This window comes from Rhineura floridana, chromosome 4, assembly GCF_030035675.1.
Source record: "Rhineura floridana isolate rRhiFlo1 chromosome 4, rRhiFlo1.hap2, whole genome shotgun sequence".
NCBI lineage: Eukaryota > Metazoa > Chordata > Lepidosauria > Squamata > Rhineuridae > Rhineura > Rhineura floridana.
The window spans coordinates 191,651,941-191,673,775 of record NC_084483.1 but is presented as its reverse complement, the minus strand read 5'-3'; the positions used below and the strand labels follow the sequence as shown (position 1 = coordinate 191,673,775).

General features: G+C 42.9%; 1 protein-coding gene across 3 annotated transcripts in view; it reads left to right on the top strand.

The window, feature by feature from the left end:
- Positions 1–468: 468 nt before the first annotated feature.
- Positions 469–21,835, top strand: part of FSHR (follicle stimulating hormone receptor) — a 148,449-nt gene continuing 127,082 nt past the window's right edge. For all 3 annotated transcript variants that reach the window (XM_061625657.1, XM_061625658.1, XM_061625656.1), the window contains exon 1: positions 469–681. In XM_061625657.1, the coding sequence (XP_061481641.1) occupies positions 518–681 (164 nt within the window). In that variant the 5' untranslated portion in view covers positions 469–517. The remainder of the gene's footprint in view (positions 682–21,835) is intronic.

Here is a 21,835-nt window from a genome sequence, read left to right as displayed (position 1 = left end):
AAAGTTCTCATGAAAATTTGTCACCATTTTAGTGCACATTTCTCTTACTGCAAACATTTCTGTATGCGATTTTACATGATGCACACATTCTTCCCCTAATGCAAGCAATTTCTCCTAATATAATGCATTTCTGTATGTTATTTTCATGAATATATTCATTTTTTTAACCACACTTTCCCCTAATATATGCATTTTTGTGAACACTGGTTGGTTGGAGAATTGCACTGCAAGGATGGCTGTGTTTCAGATCTCATGTTGTTTCAGAAAGTGGAAATTTGATGGATTTGGCTGTATATGTGAACTGAATCAGATTTCTCCCCCATCCCTAGCTGCAAATGATGCAGAGATCTACAGCAGATCCTGATTTACCTTCTGTCCCACACCTGATATGCAGAAGACCTTCCTTGGGGGTCACATGACTCCTCACTGCCCTTTAAGGCGGGGCTGCAGGGAAGGGAAGGATACAGGAGGAGCTTCCCTTGCAGTGGCCGAGAGAGAGGGCAATGCAGAGACAAGCATGGCTCTGTTTCCTTCTCCCAGCTTCTGCCTGCTTCTCCTCTTGGGGGTTTGCTCAGGGTGCCAGCATCCCATCTGCCAGTGCTCGGACAAGATGGTGTTCATCTGCCAGGAAAGCAAGGTGACTCATGTGCCGCAGGACATCCCCAGGAATGCCACTGAACTGTGAGTAAGGAAGGAAAATCAGGCAATAAAACCCTATAGCAGGTTTTGCTTTTGACTTCAAAGATCATCTCCTCATTTGATGCGTTTGGCCAATTACTTTTGGAGGAAGTTGGAGGGGGGGATTGACGGCTTCTTTGGGACGCCTGCAACTCTCGACCCATGCATCCTTCTCCCTGAAGGTATTTTGCAAGCTCCAAGGAAAGATAAGGTGTCTCTGACAAAGTTTTAAACTCAGTTGCAGCGGATGTTTCCAAAGTAATTTATGATATGAAGCGCTTGGCATTTTCTCCTAAGAAACTCTTGCTTGAACACAGTTGAAATGGAACACAGTATTAGTCGGTCTGCTAAAGAGCAGCACACTTATCTGGAAAAATCTGGCAATGTTTTCATCTGGAGAGTCGTAGCAGCTAGCTCCTAGCGCCGAGATATTTTCTTCTTTGCAAAGAAGTTGGTGGCTTGAATCATAATCGCATAGGACTTCGTGGAGTTTCTTAAAAGTGGAGCAGGGTGCGGGGAGGGTGCTCCAAGATTATAAACGTTTTTTTTAACAAAGCAAATGGTCCTGATGGAGTGAAACAAAATGAGAACAGCTAATGAGAATAAATGAAGACAGCTCACTGTTGGATTTCTCAACCACAAGACCGTTTAACGTTCCCATTTATTTCTCATAGACTGACACAGCCGGTATTCTTTATCAGATGCTTCGCAGCTCTGTAACATGAAGATTACCAATGAAGACTTAACTGTGTCATTGCTGAAATAAAACGGCGGGGTTACTTTTCCGTGAAACACAAATTACAGCTTCTTACCCTGCCCACCAAAGACAGTTAGTAAGGATATGGGCCAGTATGGCCCCCACAATTGTCGCCATACCTGTGCAGGTTTGAGAGAAGGTGACATCATCCATTCAACCTCAACAGGTACCTTAGTCCAGGGATAGGGAACCTGTGGCCCTCCAGACGTTGTTGGACTACAACTCCCATCATCACTGACCACTGGCCATGCTGGATTGGGCTGATGGCAATCGGATTCCAACAATATCAGGAGGGCCACAGGTTCCCCAACCCTGCCTTAACAGACCATGTTGCTTAAGCGTCATTACAAAAGACCATCCCTAATATCAGTGCAACTTTATGGGGATGGCTTATCAGGCTGTTCCAAAAGGACAGACCCTTGGGCAAAGGGCATGTGTGGATTCTTTCTCGGACAGATGATCTCAGCAAAGTTCATGTTCAGCTGCAAACCTCAAGCTAGTTATGTACAACAGTGGCATAATTTATAGAATTGAGGTGTGATTTTTAAAAAAGGGGGGGAAAGAAATGACAAAACTGACGTTGATAAGGCGTAATCTGTTTGAAATTACTTCTGTCATGTCAGTAAGGGCAAAGACAATTTATTTGTTTTTGAGAGGATTGGAAGTGATTGGATACAGACATCAGCTCTCTCCAGAGTGTTTCAGATTATTAACTGAACATGTGAGAAGAACAATGGAAGGTCCTAAAACTCACAGGGAGCCTTCTTGGATACCAAAGGCTCTCTGTTCCCCAAATTGGAAGGTGATGGAAATGGCAATAGAGGGGTGTGCTTTTCCCTGATATGCACGTAGGTTGCTTACCCCTATTTGGAATACCTGAAGAGAGATGGTATCTCTTGGTAAACATGCATCTGGGCTGTACCACTTTAGACTGCAAGAGGGTGTGTGTGACATGATTACTCTTCTAACCCCTCCAAAAAGCTCTCACTTAGAAAGCTAGCATAACAGGGAAAGGCTAGGCTACTTTCCCTGTGTGAAGTGATTGTAAGGAGCAGCATTCAGTCAACCCTGCTAAGTCTGAAGTAGTATATTTGAGATAAGGTTTTACCACCTCAATGAGAGAATTTACCTCAGGAAGGTACCTTACTGTGTGTTCCATGGCCTACCACCCGGGGCAGAGATTTCTGGATAGCCCACATGTTAGAGCCCTCATGTTGAGTGTTGCCAAAATGCTCTTTTCAGTAGAAACACTCTAGAAATGGCAATGCTAAGCCATGGTTTATTAGATTGTGGTTTACTAGACCATTGCTTAGTGTTGTTCATGAGCCCTCCCAATGGCTTAACTATGGTTTGTTTACTGCCAACAAACCACAGTCTGAATCCATTGTTTGTTGTTGGCTTACAAACCTTGGTTTGTACTAACAATTGCTTGCCATTACATGTGAATCCAGCCCTTTTCCTTAACCATGTTTTGTTTGACCGCTCCATCCCGTCCTACACTCACCCAACTACAAAGGCATGAAGCAAGAGCAGCTGGAAAACAAACCAAACTTTAGAGAAACAAGGCATGGTTTCTTCGACCATAAGTGGGGCATCTCATAGTTAACCTGTGGCTTGTTAAACAAACCTCAGCTTAACATTATGTGTGAATTAGGCCAAGGTCTAAATGGGCTAAGGTGTTATGGGAGGGGTAACAGTTAATTCTAGATCAGGGGTGGGGCACCTCAGGCCTGGGGGCTATATATGGCCCTTCAAGCCTCTCTCTATTTGACCCTCTGTACTCTTCCAATGCCACACCCCTCCCCAGCCACACCCCCTCTCCCCAGGCCATGCCCCTCACCATCCCTGCTTCACACCTTCCTTGAGTGTTTTTGCCTGGCTGAAAAGTGTCCTTGAACTCTGATACTCCCTTTGCTTGCCTGGTACAAGAAAAAGACAGGTGTGTGAGTGTGTGTAGAAGAAAGTAGCATACTGTACAAAGGTTAAAATTCACACTCATTGCTCTACTTTTGCCTCCGGATGCTGCCACTGATATGTGGCCCCCAGCAGATTGCCTAAAAGGAAATGTAGCCCTCAGGCTGAAAAGGTTTTCCCACCCTGCTCTAAATCCCTAATTCTTTTTACTTTAAGGGTCACTCCTGCATTCGTAGCTTTTCTTATCCTATGCTGCCATTATCACAAGCAGGCTGCTACCTCCCTTTTTGAAGTATCCAGAATTTTTTTCCTTCTGTGTTTTTACTCTTATAAAAACATTTTTTCATTAAAAATTCTTGGTAGCAGTAGCATGGAAGTTAAACTTTATTTTCATAAAAACATTTTTGTACCACCTTGTGGCCCAAACAAGTACTCCCCTGGAGGCTTACAAAAAATGCTATAATTATGATGCATCATATGCCTTGTATGTTTTGTGGTGAGGGGCCCTCCAGATGTTGCTTCACTACAACTCCCATCATCCCTGATCATTGCCATGCTGGCTGGAGCTGATGGGAATCATAGAATTATAGAATCGTAGAGTTGGAAGGGGCCTAAAAGGCAATCGAGTCCAACCCCCTGCTTAATGCAGGAATCCAACTTAAAGCATACCCAACAAGTGGCTGTCCAGCTGCCTCTTGAATGCCTTCAGTGTTGGAGAGCCCACCACCTCCCTAGGAAATTGATTCCATTGTCGTACCACTCTAACAGTCAGAAAGTTTTTTCCTGGTGTTCAGTTGAAATCTGGCTTCCTGTAACTTGAGCCCATTATGTTGGGCTCGTTATCCCTCTAAGTTGTAATTGACTTGAAGGCACATAAGAACAACAAACTCTGGGATGTTCGAGAAGAGATCCTGGCTCCCCTCTGTGTGGCAACCTTTCATGTACTTGAAGAGTGCTATCATATCTCCCCTCAGTCTTCTCTTCTCCAGGCTAAACATGCCCAGTTCTTTCAGTCTCTCCTCATAGGGCTTTGTTTCCAGTCCCCTGATCGTTGCGCTCCTCTGAACCGTTCCTGTTTGTCTGCATCCTTCTTAAAGTGCAGTGTCCAGAACTGGATGCAGTACTCAACAGGAGGCCTAACCAGTGCTAAATAAAAGGGAATCAATACTTTATGTGATTTGGAAACTATACTTCTGTTAATGCAGCCTAAAATAGCATTTTACTTTTTAAAGCCACATCACGTTTCCTCATATTCAGCTTGCAATCAACCACAGTCCCAAGATCCTTCTCTCATGTAGCATTGCTGAGCCAAGTATCCCCCATATTATAACTGTGCATTTGGAGTCCAACAGCATCTGGAGGGCCAGAGGTTCCCCATCCCTGCTATATGGTAATAGCAAAGTCATGTTCTGAGTGCCAATGCTTATGCAGCCAAAACAGCATCAGCCACACCTAAGAGGGAGATATAAAACAGACTTGAGGGAGGTCTAATGTTTGCAAGGCTTTTTTAAAAAGGAAAAAAATATTTATTGGTGGGGTTCAAATCAGTACTATGGTCAGTACTATGGTCAAACTGGAGGTGGGGAGGAGGAATGGATTTGATTATCCTGGAAGGGGCCATAGCTGGCAAGCTGGGATATGGAAAAGAGGCAATCCACATATTGTAACATTTTGTTGGGGGTCCCACTTGCACTCCCAAAACATCTATCTTGTTTTCAGTGTCACTCTTCCTGACTATAAACCAGATTTTTGGAAGGCAGATTTTTGTTTTATTTCGGTCTCTTTGTCTAGAGCCGATTGGGGGAAGTCTGGCCCTCCAGATGCTGCTGAACTACAACTTCCATCAGCCCCAACAAGCATGGCCAATGGCCAGGGAGTTGTAGTTCAGCAACATCTAGAGGGCCAAAGGTTCTCCACATCTGGTCTAGGGGATGTGTGGAACCTGCGTTAAACATTTCTTTAGTTTTCTTGAACCTTCATACCCCCAGCTCAAATTTTCTGTCTGGGGAAGAACCCGCAGATTCACTGTGCATTTTGTTCTAGGCAAAATCTGGTTACAAGCTAGAAAAGGGGTTGCCACCTTGGCACCCTCTATTTGTTGTTGGATGACAAGTCTCATGACCAATGGCCATGCTGGCTGGGCAAGAGTCCACCACCATCTGAAGGTCAGAATATTGCCTACTCCAGTCTAGACATAAGCAGAACCACCACCCCTCTTTGAAGACGAGATTTCAGTAGTAAGTATCTTCTAGATTCTTCACCTAAAGAGATACCCCCAGATTTGCTTTGGATTGTGTTTTAGGCTAAATTTCAGAGGCAACTCTTTTTTTCCCCTTTTCTTTTTGTAGCATTTGTTCCTCTCATCTGTTCCTCTCATCTGTTCCTCTGTGAAACTAATCACTCAACAATCCAAAATTGGAAGAAAGGCAGATGGGAGCAGGAAAGAGATAAAAAGTGGCCATTAATCAACCCCTAATAGGCGGAGAGTTTATGTGCCAAAATATTTAGCAAAGAGCTTTTGTTTGGTATTTAGAATTGCTGGGACAATGCCTTCTTCTGACAGGCTGAGAATGTTCAATTATTGAAAGAGATGCTGTGCTAGCTTCCGGATGGGTGGGTCATGGTTGCTTACCAGGAAGGAGGGGGACGCAGCAGGGAGGTTGGTGTGGTGAAAACACACCAGTAGAGGCAACCTGGTGCTCCTGCGGGTGCATTTGCACTGCTTCAACCTCCCTGCCACCTTGCCCCTCCTCCTCTCCTTCTCCCCCCTAGTAAACAACAGTGACCCATCTGCTGGGAATTTGGCATAGTGGCTCTACCCCACCTGGCAAGCTGCTTTTGGTTATTATGTCATTATTACATTTCTATCCCACCTTTGTTCCAAGGAGCTCAAGGTGGCATACCTTGCTCTCCCCCTCTCCATATTATTCTCCTCATAACCCTGTGAGGAAGTTTAGGCTGAGAGATGGTGACTGGCCCAAGGTCACCCCCTGAGATTCATGGCCCAATGGGGATTTGAACCCTGACCTTGCAGCTCCTAGTCTGACACCACACTGAACGTTGTGAGAAGTCATGTTATGCCCATGATGCCTCGGCGGGTGCTTCAGAGCCTCTTATTTTCGAACTGCTTTGCTTCTGCTGCTTCTAGTTATGAATAGGGATGGAAAGATCTGTCTGTTCCGGTTCTCTCAGTTTCTCATTTGTCCAATGTTAAATTCAATTGTCTACATTTCTACAGCAATCTGCAATTTTTTTAAAAAAAAATCCTCATGAAAATTCTCTACTGTTTTAGTGAGAATTTCTCCAATAAACACATTTTTGCAAGCCACTTCTCATCACATGCCTTTTTGCATGTTATTTTCAGTCATATATTCATTTTTATGCACATTTTCTCCTAATGTATGCATTTTTGTAAATGTTGTTTAGTTGGCGAACTGCATCCCAAAATTCTAATAAATGCAAATATTGAAATATGGCTGTGTTTTGATTCTCATATTGCTTCGGAAATTGGGAATTTGATAAGTTCTGCTTGAAATGCGAACTGAATTGAAATTCTCACCCATCCCTAGTTATAAATATTATTTTATTATATTATATTATATTTATTGCCTGCCCTTCACCAGTAGGTCACCAATAGGTCCCAGGGCTGGTTACAAGCATTTAAAATACAATATGGACCTGTTGCCTCTACCAATAAGCATATACCCGTTTAATTCTAACATGGAACTTCCATATAGAGCTTGGAAAAGTTACTTTTTTGAAATACAACTCCCATCAGCCCAATCCAGTGGCCATGCTAGCTGGGGCTGATGGGAGTTGTAGTTTAAAAAAGTAACTTTTCCAAGCTCTGCGAGCCGTAGCTCAGTGGCAGAGCATCTGCTTTGCATGCAGAAGGTCCCACATTCCATCCCTGGCATCTCCAGGTAGGACCAGGAATGCTCTCTGTCTGAAACCTTGGACTGCTGTTGCCGGTCAAACTGCAGATAAGCCAATCCAGGGGCTTTTTGTGAGGGAAGTAAAAAAGATTCATTTCCTTCCATATTCCCGGGGGGGGGGAGCGGTGGAGTTGTCTCCTGCTCATTCTTACCTTAAAATAATTAAAGCGTTGGCCTCTAGAGATGAATGGGAAGGTTTGTTCTGTGCCGTGCAGATTCTGCCATGGTGTGCCTATGCAGAGGCTTGTGGCTTGTTCCAGTAACATCATCAACCTACATGAGATGCCACAGTAGGGTTGCCAGGTTCAGGGCCTGAGACTGATCCTGTATCTTTAGGAGAAAAGAAAGTCAGTCAAGTGCAGGTGTTCTTGCAACTCTGTAATGAGAAAAACCACAAGGTGGAATTCTTTCTTCCCCTTACACAACCTTTAAAGATGCAAAAGACCTCTTGGTTGCCAGGCCCAGCCTCCAAGAGGTCTTTTATATCTTTAAAAGTTGTGCAGGGGGAAGGGAGAATTCCACCTTGTGGTTTTTCTCATTACAATGTTACAAGAACACCTGCACTTGGCTGAATTTTCTCTTCTCCTAAAGATACAGGATCAGTCTCAGGGATTGAACCTGGCAACCCTATGCCACAGGCCTCTGCACAGGTGCTGTGTGAGATCTGATCTTAGCTCTGTTAGATCCAGATAACATTAATGCTGCAATTATTTACATGTCATGTGTGCAAGCCATTCAGGAAGCAAGAGCAGTTACTAAGGCACAAACAAGGTCGTTCCAAATTGTTGTCAACTGGGTTTTGTGTGTTGCACAATGAAAACTGTGGCAACTTCATGCAAACCTTTATTATTTATTATCATTTATATTTATTACATTTATATCACACCCTTCCTCTGATGAGCTCAAGGTGGCATACAAGCATGGTTTCCCCCCTCAAGCTTTTATCCTCACAACAACCCTGGTCTAGGCTGAGAGATATAGTGACTGGCCCAAGGTCACCCAGAGAGCTTCATGGGCAAGCAGAGGATGTGAACCCTGGCCTCCCAGGTCTCACTTGAATCCTCTAACCACTACTTCACACTGCTTTTACTTGTTTTCCTGCATGCAGGAAATTGAGCGTACCCCACATATATTCAATTAATATGGGAAGTGTGCATGCATATTAATTGACAATGTAGTATAGTGTATAGTGTGCTGGGTGATAGTAGACCTGGGGGAAAGGTTTAAAATGCCTGTTGAGCTACAGAGTTCACTCAGTGACCTTAGGCCAGTCACTATCACTCATCCTAGCTGGGCTGTTGTGAGATTAAAATGGAAGAAGGGCTACCTTCAGCTCCTTTGAGGAAGGATTGGATTAAAAAATGCAAGAAACTACAAAAAATAAAATAATCCATACAGAATACATGTTTCACTGATTCATAGCACTCTTCAAGTACATGAAAGGTTGTCACACAGAGGATCTCTTCTTGATTGTCCCATAGTGCAGGACACGGAATAATGGGCTCAAGTTGCAGGAAGCCAGATTTCGACTGGACATCACGAAAAACTTCCTAACTGTTAGAGCCATACAACAATGGAATCAATTACCTAGAGAGGTAGTGGGCTCTCCGACACTGGAGGCATTCAAGAGGCAGCTGGACAGCCATCTGTCAGGAATGCTTTGATTTGGATTCCTGCATTGAGCAGGGGGTTGGACTTGATGGCCTTATAGGCCCCTTCCAACTCTACTATTCTATGATTCTATTATAGGGTTGCCTTAAGTCGTAATCAACTTGAAGGCACATAACAACAACAAAAACATGCATACAAGTGCTCTTCATGAAGGAAATTTTATTAGGCAAACTTGACACAGACACCCCATCTCCAGAAGGATATGTGTATCTGCTTTGATCCAATGAAGGTGCTCCCTTTCACCCATCCATCTCCTTTGTGGCTTGTGCCTCCACAGCCCATTCGGGGCTAAGTTTGAGGTGCTGGTTTTGGGAAAAACTGTATACAGCTTGGGACCAGGATACCTGAAGGATCATCTTACCCCACTATAGTTGATCACCAGGCTCTGCAGGTGAGAGTCTCCTGCAGATACTTTCTCATCAGGAGGTCTGTTCTGCACAATAGAGGAAGTGGACCTTTAGTGTTGTGGAACCTACCACCTTTGGAATTCACTCCCCTTAAATATTAGACAGGCCCCGTCTCTGTTGTCTCGTCAGCGCCTACTGAAATCCTTCTTCTTTCAACAAGCCTTTTTAAGTAGAGACCTTATCCCAGTCTGCATCTGTTAGATTTTTTAAAAGATTTTTAAAAATATGTTTTTAAGATGTTTTGTTTTTAAGATGTTTTATAGATGCTTTTGGTGTTTTATTGCCTGTTTGCTGTCCAGGGCTCCTTCTGGAAGGAAGGGTGGGATATTATTATTTTTATTGTAGTAACACTAATAAATAATAATAATAATCCATTTCTTTGCTTTGCTTTGACTGGCAAATATTGTATCTTATTTTGTGCAGATTTTTCAGGAGTAGTCTGGGCTCAGTGCATGCTTTTCTTTATTAGAGATAGAAGAGATACTGGTTGAGCTTCAAGGAGTTTGCTGCCCTCATTAGTTTGAAATAGGCTTACGAATTTCATGAGCAATCAAGATTGTAGTAGATTGCCGGCGCTTCCTATCCGGTACCTATTGAGTCTAGACAGAGACGATGAGACGCCTAAACAAAAACTTTGAATGGATGACCTCCAGTGTTGATTTGCTTGCCGAGTTATACCTGGGAGAAACTATTCTTAAAAAATTCACCATCCTGTTGATGGTACATCCTTAAAGTGGTTTATGTACTGAAAAATTGAAATTATTCATCCAGACATTTTTACAAGCAGTTTGTTCAGTCATTTCTGCCTCCCATTCTTTCAAACATTAAAAATAGGGGTGGGTAAATTTTGTTTAACTAAATTCCACACAAGTCTGATTCACCAGCACATACCTCCTTGCCAACCAAGGCCTTGCTAAAATATTCCAAATATCCACAGAAAAATATTCAAAGTGAACAAGCACATGCAGAGTTGAACATGGAACATTTTATAAATAAGTCTACTCGCAGGAAAGTGCTCCAGCCACCTGCTTGACAAAGCAGGCTTGGGTTGCTGCTTGCAAGGAAATGGACTTTTGGGAGAGCACTCCAGCATTGGAAACAGCAAGCTGGGGCAACTAGTCCAAACAGTAGGATGGCCAGGTGAAAAAAGTGAGGATTGGGCTGCTGCAACTGTAATAATTATGTAGCTACTGTAAACTCCATTGCTGCACACAACTATTAAAGTTGCAAGAACTGTGTCCTCTTGTTCATCTGACTACACTACCAAAAGAGTTTACGCTGCAGGGAATTCAGAACCTCTAATAAAAACTGGAAGTTTCTGGTTGGCACAAGTATTGTATCTCCTTCAAACGATTTTGTTTGCAGCCCATTTACTTCCCCCCCCCATCGAATGAGCTTCTCAGTCCACCCGTGGAGAATATTCAGCAGCTATTCAGTGACTATTTGGCAAACTGGGATGCTTAGCTTCACCATCTGCGGTTCTGATGCAGAACTGTGGATCCAGTTTTAATCATTGTTTAATATTAGTTTAATACTGTTGAAGGAAGCAATGGGCTTGAACACAAGAAGCTGCCTTATACCCAGTCAGACCATGGGTCCATCTAGCTCAGTGTTGTCTACACTGACTGGCAGGGGCTCTCCAGGGTTTCCGGAGGGAATCTTTCCCATCCCTATCTGGAGATGCCAGGGATTGAACTTGGGACCTTCATCATGTCAGGCAAATATTCCCACACTGAGCTACAGCAACTCCATTTGTGATGAATGAAGTCAGTCGTGGACTAAGAGAGGCAGCCACTCTTCCTTTTAGCCCATGGCTTACTTCACCCATCAGTATGAACTAGCAACAGAGTTCCCTTCAACTAAATGAAGTGAGCTGAAATTTCTCAGAAGAGAATTTCTGGAGGAAAACTGTTGGAGGATGTCCATTCCGCACACATTTAAGAATAGTCGGCAAAGTTCCCCCTGCTTCCCCGTTTGCCACTCACAAATAACATGGAGAAGTCTGGGAGGCCATTTTAGCTCAGGCTTCCTTGGTTGGCCCTTCTCTTATGTCTTATAGTCACCAAACAAAAGACCTCCTTATTCTCCCAGGTATTTATTTATTTAGTTCGCTGGTATTTTACACCACACCACAGTCGTGCTGAAAATCCCTCTCCCATTTTTGTAGGAACATTCATTCCCTGAAAAATTGGGGGAGAAAGATTTTCAGTTGATTTAGGGCGAGACCTTAGTTTCGCAGATGAGGTGGCCAAGAGTCCCCAGGTTTTATAGGCCAAGGACTCAGAATTCCTGTCGGCATTCTGGACTCAGAAATGTTGCTAGGAGGCTATCAGAGAGCCTGGTGTATTCAGAGCAGCTGTGAGGCTTTTTTATATATAATGTCAAATAAAGGTAGAGAAAAAAACAGAGTCTCGTGTGTGATATATATCTTACAGCTAAAAAACTAAAATAAGCCAAGGCAACCCTCTTCCCTCAACATTCTCAGAAATTTCTCCTGCCTCCTCCAGTCATTATTCTTATTTATTTATTTATTGAAGTATTTATAATCCACACTTTTATAAATGTATATCAAGGCTGTATACAAAATATAACATTATATAACAATATAACAATAAAAGCACCAGTAAAACATCATTAAAAACACCAGCAAAGCATCTTTCAATACTGCCTGGTTAAAAAGAAAAAAAATCAAATTGCAAAAGCCCATCTAAACAATGCACATTTTACACATAGGAATGCTCCCCGTCCCCTCTCCCCCCAAAAATCTAGGCCACAACATTCAGCCCATTTCTAATTTTTACTGTCTTTCGATTTTGACACGCTGGACCACAGTTTGTAAGACAAGAAAATCACAGAACTCTGTTGCTTTCTTCAACCACTATTAGGGAGGGGAGGAGCCATCTGGCAGGTGGTCCCAGGCAGGCCAATGGAGAGAGCCTGACTATCTTGCCTCTCTCCCTCTGATGAAGTCGACTGGAATGGCTAGATGGATGGGCAAAGGAGCCAAGATGGTGGTTAGGCCCTGCCTAGCTGATGGACACATTCTGTATCTCTGGTGTGGCTTGAAGTAGCAGATGGTGTGGTGTAGAGTCACTTAACCTGACTCCTGACAGCAGAGATGCTGCAGCTTACCGGGAGGTGGGAGATAGCAGGTTGGCATGGTGCAAACACACCTGCAATGCCAATCCAGCACTCCTGCCAGTGTGTTTGCACAATGCCACCTTCCCAGCTGCCTCACCCCTCCCAGTAAAAAGAAGACTCACGTGCCAGGAGGTCATGCTATCTGCCCTGGTGGCTGGTTGTTTGCTGTTAGTGCTGTCCTGTACTGCTATTAACTGCACTGTTTTTATTTATTTATTCATTTGCTTTTCATTTAAAACAAATGCAGCTATTGTTGTGGCTCATTTTTCTGTTCACAAAGGAGGGAGAGTTTAAATTAGTGAGTAAACAAACAAGAGCGAGAAAAAGAATTGTAAATATTCCTGAGAGTGCTATAGTTAGTGCCATTTATGTACAATCTATACTTATACATAATTTGTACAATTTCACAGCAATTTTTTTAGTTCAATTATGCATTAAATTACCTCTAAAACAGCTTGTCGTATATTTTGTTTTATTGCGCCAATTAAAACAAAGCTTCTACCCCAGTTTTATCAAGTCTTTTCATTTGTCTAAAGTTCCTTTGCATCTTTTTTTTAAATAGTTTATCCATGAGAATCATGTGCCAAATTGCCTGCTCCCTTTCTTTTAAACTTGGAATTTGTGGCTTTCCCCAGTATTTAGCAATGAGAATCGTTGCTGATTGTTAACTGCATTATTGAGGGCTGCTGTTTTATGGACTATTGTAAATTGCCCTGGAAACGTTTAATTGAAGGGCAGTAAATAATTGTTTCAGAGCAATCCATCAATCTAGTCCAGCATCCTCTTTCTAAGAGCAGACAGCTCAGATGCTTTTGGAAAGCTCACAGCTGAGCATGTTGGTATCAGTCTTCCCTGCTGCTCGCTTCTGTCCTCACCCATCCATGCACCCTGCTCCTGGTATTCCATGGTGTGCAGCCTCTGAACTTGGTGTTTTCATGACTAATAGTCATTGGTAGACCTCTCCTTTGTGAATGTATCTAATCCTCTTTTTAAAGCCATTGCTTCATCATCACATCTTGCATCAGGGAGTTCCACGAGTTATTTATTTATTGATTAAAATATTTATAGGCTGCAGTTTTCATATAAATATATCAAGGTGGCATTACAACATACAAAAACATGACAGAATTCAAAACCAATAAAAACATTGTTAAAAACAAAAATAAAAACATTAATAAGTACTGCACTGGTTGGAAAAGAAGATTCATATCAAGAGGCCTGTTTAAAAAGTTCAGTTTGCAGGAGATTCCTGAAAGAAAGAAGGGATGGTTCCTGCCAAACCTCTCTTGTTAGGGAGTTTCACAGGGCAGGGCCTGCCACACGAAAGGCTTGGTCCCTGGTGGAGGCCGACTGAACCTCAAGATTTGAGGAACCATGAATTATATGTGTTCTTTTCTTTGTCCTGAATCTCTGTGTCATTGTTTTTTCTTGTTTCATTGTTTTGCAAAACAGTTCTAAAGAGGGCTGCTTGAGGATTTCATTAGGTCCTCATTTTTTAAGATTTAACATTCTTTTGTCAAATCCCAGACAGTGTTTAGGTCTTGCTTTAAGGCAGCTGCGGGCATCCTGTAGCCCTCCAGATGTTACTGGACTACAGCTCCCATCATCCTTGACCATTGGGCATGCTGGCTAGGGCTGATGAGAGTTGGAGTTCAACAACATCTGGACGGCCATAGGTTCTTCCACCCCTTTGTTTTAAGGGCAAAATGTGTACCGAAAAATGAGAATTTCTGTGTGTTTGTTTAAAAATCACAGAATGATGCGGGAAGGGCCATCACTCAGTGGTGGAACATTTGCTTTGAATGCAGAAGGTTCCAGGTTCATTCCCTGACAACTCCAGGTTGGACTGGGAGAGAACCTTTGCTGAAATCCTGGCGAGTCACTGCCAGTCAATTTAGGCATTACTGAGTTAGAAGGACAAACATCCTGACTAAGAATCAGGTGGCTTCCTATATTCCTGTGTTGCTGTTCCTATGAATGAGACGTTATAAATGAACATATGCAAAACTGCCACAGACCGGGAATAGCCGGATTCATCCATCCCTAGTTATCTCCTGAGAGAGCAAATATGCTCTCCTGATCAGTATGGAAGCATTAACTCAGGAGTGGGGGAACAATTCCAATGAGCCCTAGCAAGCATAACCAATGGCCAGGAATGATGGGAGTTGTAGTTCAGAACAGCTGGAGGGCCAAAGGTTCCTCACACCTGCATTAATTGGTGTTGAGCTGAACAAGTCTGGGAAATAACATTATTTGTTTCTGCAGAAAGTGAAAACGTATCAAAAAACTCAAACACAAGAGATTCTTGAGTTCGTGTCTCCAATGGGTAAAGAAACAAGGACTCTGTGTACTTCATGGAATTTCCCTGCAACAAATGCTCAAGAAATATGGCAAAAAAGGGAACAAACAGTTATTAAAAAGACAGATAGAAAATGTATCTGCAAGCAAAATTCTCTGCTTTCATCCTCAAGGCTTATTCATTTTTTTAAAGCTTTTATTACACACTTAAAATTAAAGTTTGGACTAAAACCTGGAGCAGGTTTACTGCCCCACTGATCTTGTGAGGTAAGATCAGCCCTCTCTCTTCCCATTTTTAGATGGCTGCTGAAGACCCATCTTTTTATGCCAGATAAAAAGATCTGGCATAATCTTATACTGAAGCTTTTAAGGATTTTGTGGATTTGTTTATGTATGGGGGATTTGTTTATGTATGGAGAATTGTATGTTTTTGTAGTTTTAAATCTCTGTGTGGTTCTATGTATGCTTGTGTTTTTAAAACTGTGCAATCCACCTTGGAACCCGTATTCCGGATGAGAGGCAGATGATGATGATGATGATGATGATAATAATAATAGTAGTAGTAGTAGTAGTAGTAGTAGTAGTAGTAATCAGAGCCACTAGTCTGTACTGTCCACCACCACACCATCTGCTACTGCTGCACAGCCCCATGCATTTAATTTATTTGAATCTAAAAATATCCTCACAAAGTGACAAACATGATATGTAAACTAAACTACATAGACTGACAATTTTTAAAAGAATGCAATTTAAAGCTTGAAGGCACCCAGTAATCTTAAAAGCACTAGCATATAAACAGTCAGTCCACTACATTCATAAAAATAACAACATAAAAGGATAAATAAGGATAAATTGGTATGCTTCTTGGTCTCATGAGAGAATGACATGAAATGTTGGCTTTTATCAATGGGCAAAGCCTTAATTATCCCCATTGTACACAAGTGGGAATCAGAAGTGGGGTGTGAGCGGTTGTGTTCGGGTCCTGCTTGCAGGCTTCCCAAAGGCATCTGGTTGGCCACTGTGAGAACAGGAGGCTGGGCTTAGAAGGACCTTTGGCCTGATTCATCAGCATCCAGACTCTGAAGAACCTACAATCCCAGGCTATGGTCTGAAGGCACATAAGGCCACCTCCCTGCTAGGGTCAGATCCGGTCAGTGCCTGGATGGGAGACCGCCTGAGAGCCATATGTAAGCCGCCTTGGGTTTCAATCATGAAAAGAAAGGCGGGGTAGAAATGTAATAAACAAATAACAAGAAATAAATAACAAGAAGAGCCTGCTGGATCAGGCCAATGGTCCATCTAGTCCAGCATCCTGTTCTCACAGTGGCCAACCAGATGCCTGTGGGAAGCCCGCAAGCAGGACCTGAGTGCAAGACCACTCTCCTCTCCTGCAGCTTCCGGCAACTGGTTTTCAGAACCATACTGCCTCTTCTTAGGTTCTTATAGAACCAGTACAGCTATCCTTTCAGGGTTCCCCCCCAAAAAACAATGATTTCTCCCCACCCCCCAAAAATCTTTTTTTGGCCTTAACCTGAAGCACACAGAACCTCTCGTTCTCCCACTTTCTGTCTCTGTATACTTTTCTTCCGTTAGCTTCTGCCAAGTTGTTAAAGGAAACGTATTTCACAGTCATGTTACAGTCAGTAAATTTAAAGACAGCTGAGATAGTGCTTTTCTTTTCTTTGCATTTCTGCATTTCAATTACAGATAAATGTTAGATCAGTTATAGTCCCCAGGGGCTACAGGCAGCATGCTAATTTGAAACTTGTAACGGTGCACGGGAGATGTTTCTCCAGTGGTTCTCCTCCTCATTCTCTTGCCACCAAACTGTGTGTGCGCAAATACTGTATATTTCTTCAAGAGTTACCATCAGACAAGGGGAGGGAGAGCTGAAATTATATTATCAGTTTTGCACCAAACTGGGGGTGGAATGGCTGTATTTGAAGGGTAAGCATTCTGTTGCCCTGCCCCAGCTAAACGCAGAGGATTGCATCAAATGTTAGGCCTACTCAGAGTAGACCCATTGAAATTCACAGACATGACTAACTTAGGTCCATTCATTTCCTTGTGTCTCCTCCTAGTCTAACATGGTTGAATGCAACCCAGAACAGAGCTTGGAAAAGTTACTTTTTTGAACTACAACTCCCATCAGCCCAATCCAGTGACCATGCTGGCTGGGGCTGATGGGAGTTGTAGTTCGGAAAAGTAACTTTTCCAAGCTCTGACCCAGAAGCAAGTTGCCCTGCATGGGTAACCCCAAGGTGCATGAGGGATTTCACACACAAACAGGTGCTGACCGCTGAGCCTACAAGTTCTTTTATTTTATTCATTTTAGGCTTTTTTATTACATTTATATGCCTCCTTTTCTCTGGAGATCTCAAAGCAAGTACCCAGTTTCCACTCCCACCCACATTTTATCCTCACAATAATAACTCTGTGAAGTTGGTTAGGCTTACAGATGGTTTATTTATTTATTTATTGCATTTTTATACCGCCCCATAGCCGAAGCTCTCTAGGTGGTTTACAACAATTAAAAACATTAAACACAAATATACAAATTTAAAAACACATTTTTAAAAAGCAATTTAAAAACACAAAGTGAGGAATTGAACTGGAATCTCCCTAATCTTACTACAACACTCTTAACCACTGCACCATACTGCCTCTTGCTGGCTCACCTTACCCTAAATTCAGCTGTTAGGACTGGGCATGATACCTAAAAGATTGTCTCACGCCTTACATACCCAGTCGATCACTGCACTCTGCAGGTGAGGGCTTCCTGCAGACACCATCTCATCAGGAGGTCCGTTCCACACAATCTAGGAATCAGGGCTTTAGTGTTGTGGAACCCACCCTTTCAAATTCCTTTCCCTTAAATATGAGACAGGAGCCAACTCTGATGTCTTTTCAGTGCCTACTGCAGATCTTCCTCTTCCAGCAAGTCTTTTAAGTGGATATCTTTTTCAGTCTGCATCTGTATTCAAGAGTTTTTGTCTAAAAACATTGTTTCATTGTTTTATTGCTTGTGTGTTTGCCTCCCTGGGCTCCTTTGGGAGGAGAGGTAGGGTGTAAATTTAATAAATGAAAATAAATATATGTGGAGCCTCTTCAGAAAGCAATATTTGCCCCAAGGCAGCTATTATTAGGGGGCAGGAGAGCAGGCACTGGATGTTAGAGATTTGCTTTCTCCATCCAAGAGCTGATCAGCTTGATTACTGCTTTGCAAACAGTCCCCGGCTGCATATGTAGTCCCATCTGCTGCATATGTGAGTGCTGGGATCAAGACCAAAATATGTGAATTTTGTTGATAAAGTTCTTTTTTAATTGCTGAGAGCTATACGCCTTGAGACTCTGGATCAGCATATACTTTGTATCGGGGTAGCCAACGTGGTGCCCTGCCAATGTTGTCAGTCTCTAACTCCCACCAGCCCCAGCCAGCATCATTGATGGTCAGGGATGATGGGAGCCGGAGTCCAACAACATCTGGAAGGCATTTGTTCACTACCCCAGTTTTACATGCAGTTCTCTGATTCTTTTTCCCTATGGGCTTTTTATAACACAGAGTGGCAGCAAGCAGCTTCAAGTTAGGGCAGCAGATCAGCAGAGTGCTGATCCTGCTTAACCCCCACTTTCCTTGCCTTTTGTCTGCTCAACATCTCCCTCTCATTCACACAAAACTGCTTTCCCATTAGTGGGAGAAAATATATCTTTTTTTCCCTATGTGGAGAAAAGTTGCAGGGTGTGTATGAGTAAATATTCCCACTCTGCAAGGCCCACGCTCAGATTTCAAGCTCCCCCCGTTTTTAAGAAATAACCACAAGGAAAAAAATCACAAAACCACATATAATGATGTATAGTTTTCCCTCTGTTAATTACAGGAGCTTGTCAAATTAGGAATTAAACAGGCTTCTATTTCTTTTCTTTGTAAAGGTCATGAATTCTTGGTGCTCAGGGGGTGGAAGAGAGAAAAGACATCCTATTTAAAGCCAACCTCAGATTATAAATATTAACCTTATATATTCCATTTCTTTAAAATAAGAAAGAAATGCTTTTTTCAGCATAGAAAGTCAGAAAGTTCAGTCCCAGACACCTCCAGCATTACCATGCCGAATAGGATGGATCAATAGTCTCAGTCAGGGTATAGCAGCTTCCTATGGAATTAGGGCTCCTTGAGACTTGTCACTATTTTGCAGCAGGGATTCAAGCACATAATGGGAAATTTAGGTTTCCACAATTAAAGTGTATTAAAGTACTCTGTCACCCTAGTGTCCTTCTGTCCAACACAAAATGGCTATTGACCCGAGTAGTACAAGTAGGCCACCTCCTGTCAAACTGCTAAGCCCCACCCCTTTTGAGTTTATGACCTTGTCAAACTGTTAAGCCCTCCCCTTTGAGTTTGACTGATGACATCACCGGATATCCTGCCCCGGAAATCCCACCCTGGAAGTTCCGGTCCCCACCATTACATCACCAGATATCCTGCCCCAACCCCAGATGTCCAACCCTGGAAACAGAAGTCGTGTGACCCCATAAGTATGTGCCCCCCTCCAGATTGGCCCAATAGGGACATGTGACCCCTCTATGAGCACGTGGTCTCCAGGGGGACCAATCTGAAGAGGTTAAAGCCCCTTAAGTCTAAATTGGGTGCCAGAAATGGACCAGTATTGAGAGAAGCCTGTTTATAGAAGTGCCTCCATTAGTATCTCTGGCCAGGTTTGTTCCTTCATGATTCACAATTTTGCAGCACACATAGAGCAATATATTGTTTAAGTCTAATCTTCGCCATTTCCAGCAATGTAGAATTCTAGTGGTGCAGTTTCTGTCAGCGCTGCCAATGGAGGCACTTCAATAAACAGGCTTCTCTCAGTACTGGTCTGTGTAGGTCCAATCTGGAATAGATCTAATTCAGATTTAGTGCATTCCTCAGAACTGCAATGGATAAAAGCCATGCTGGTTTAAAATACATCTCTTTTTCGAGCTGGTGCTGTCCGCTTCTTCTTTCTTGCAGCTTTCTGCTTCTGAGGTTTTTTCCTCATCAGTGGTGTTCTTTTAAAAGGTCGGGGAAGGCCTGTTAGTACCCATTATGCTTTTCTTTTCAGCGCCTTTCTCCTTTTAATGTATATCAGCCCTGAGCCCTCTTGTTGGGGTTGTGGAATAACTCTACTCAAAACTGCCTGAGTAACCTGCCCAACCACATCTTTAGCAATATTCTGAGCAGCTGTTTTAGCATGTGGCTTGATAATCTCTAGGCCTCTTCTCAAAAGTGGAATGGCTTTTTGAAAAAGGCTCCTGCATATCCCTCCAATTCCTGCCCCATACATAACAGGGGTGCCCTGGTACCCTGGAAGAGCATTTCCTGCCTGGGCCCTGTAATAATTCCAGTAAAGAGTTGGGTCCCCATAAGTTTTCAGTATCATCATTTTTAAAGCAGCAGAACTCTGCGAGCATGAAAGTGTAGCTTCATAATCACCTTTCCAAAACAGAATGACACATTTTTGTTCTGATCTGTCTGTATCTCAACATTAATGGATTCAATATGATGCTTACTCACAGGAATGTAATGTGGTTTGTCATAAGCAATGTTGACACACTCGTTATTCTGACTATGCACAGGTATACAGCTCAATAAGGGTACATAGAAGTCCCCAACTATCTGGTGCTCTACAATGTCTGTGTAAATGCACAGTGTGTTGAAGCCTCCTGTAATGTCTGCTGTAAAGGGCAGCCATTGTATACGTCTATTGGGAAACAATCCTAATATGTGGGCTAGTTCTTCACTGGCTTAAAATGTGTACGCATCATCTGATTTAAGTCTAACCTTTCTAGTCACTTGGTCATAGTGTGGGACCACATCAGGGTGCTCACTGCTCTGGTCTAGTATAATGCTGTTCATGTTTTCCAGCAGTTCAAGGATGCTTGAGTAATAGCCACGGCGCAGATGGTAGGACCATGTTTTTTCTCCATTAACAATTTCAGATCGGGCATCAGATGTTAGATTGTTGCAGCTGCTCGGGTACTGTATCTCAACTATTGGCCCAATAGGGACATGTGACCCCTCTATGAGCTGTAATTGGTCCGTGATTGGGTGACATAGCTGTAGAGTCACATGTCCTCTACAGCTACGTCACCCAATCACGGACCAATAGGGCGAGGTTTTGAAGCCCCAACCAATCAGGAAAGGGGACGGTCAGACCCTGGCACAGGAGTCCATTTTACATGCCCGGACACATTCTGACGATTGAACATGGAAGCATGAAGAGCAGCATTGGCCCTAGTAGGTTTTTCTTATATTCCAGCAACTTTGAACATGCACTCAAAAAGGCTGGTAAAGCCTAGGAGTTTATCGTTCCCACCAGCAGGTATGAAAATTAGCCTTGGAAAGGAAGAGCCTGGACTTTTCAGGAAAAAATGGCAGGATTTTTAAAAAGAAAAGTAATGGGGGAAGTTAGGGAAGTGACGGGGAAATGCATTGCACAATGTGGAATGAATAAATGATTAATGGGGAGATGTGTAAATGCCCCACAAGCAAATCAGGATGAACACAGGACGAATGCTCATTGTCATATAACTGAGAGCTTGGAAAAGTTACTTTTTTGAACTACAACTCCCATCAGCCCCAGCTAGCATGGTGCTGGCTGGGGCTGATGGGAGATGTAGTTCAAAAAAGTAACTTTTCCAAGCATCAGAACGAATGTTCAAGACAGACCAGATATAACCTAATCTCCACATAAACTTTATACAAGCAAATCAGGATGAATGTTCCTCTGGAGGAGCCTTCAGATGGGCAGTTTAAGAACGCGTGTCTCCAAAAATGAAGGTCAAGCAGAGCTCTATGATGGGAGTACACAATTCTCCCAAGGAAACGCCTTGCAGATGCTGGAAGAACCCCTTTATTTTTGCTGATAACCCACAGCTGTTGCATTCCTTCAGCTTGGAGGACATCAAGCAGCTGAATCTCTCCTGAAAGCCCAAGGCTGTTATTTGGCAGCTTGTAGATGGAGGAAGGGAGGCAGAAAAAAGTGGAGCTAAGAGAA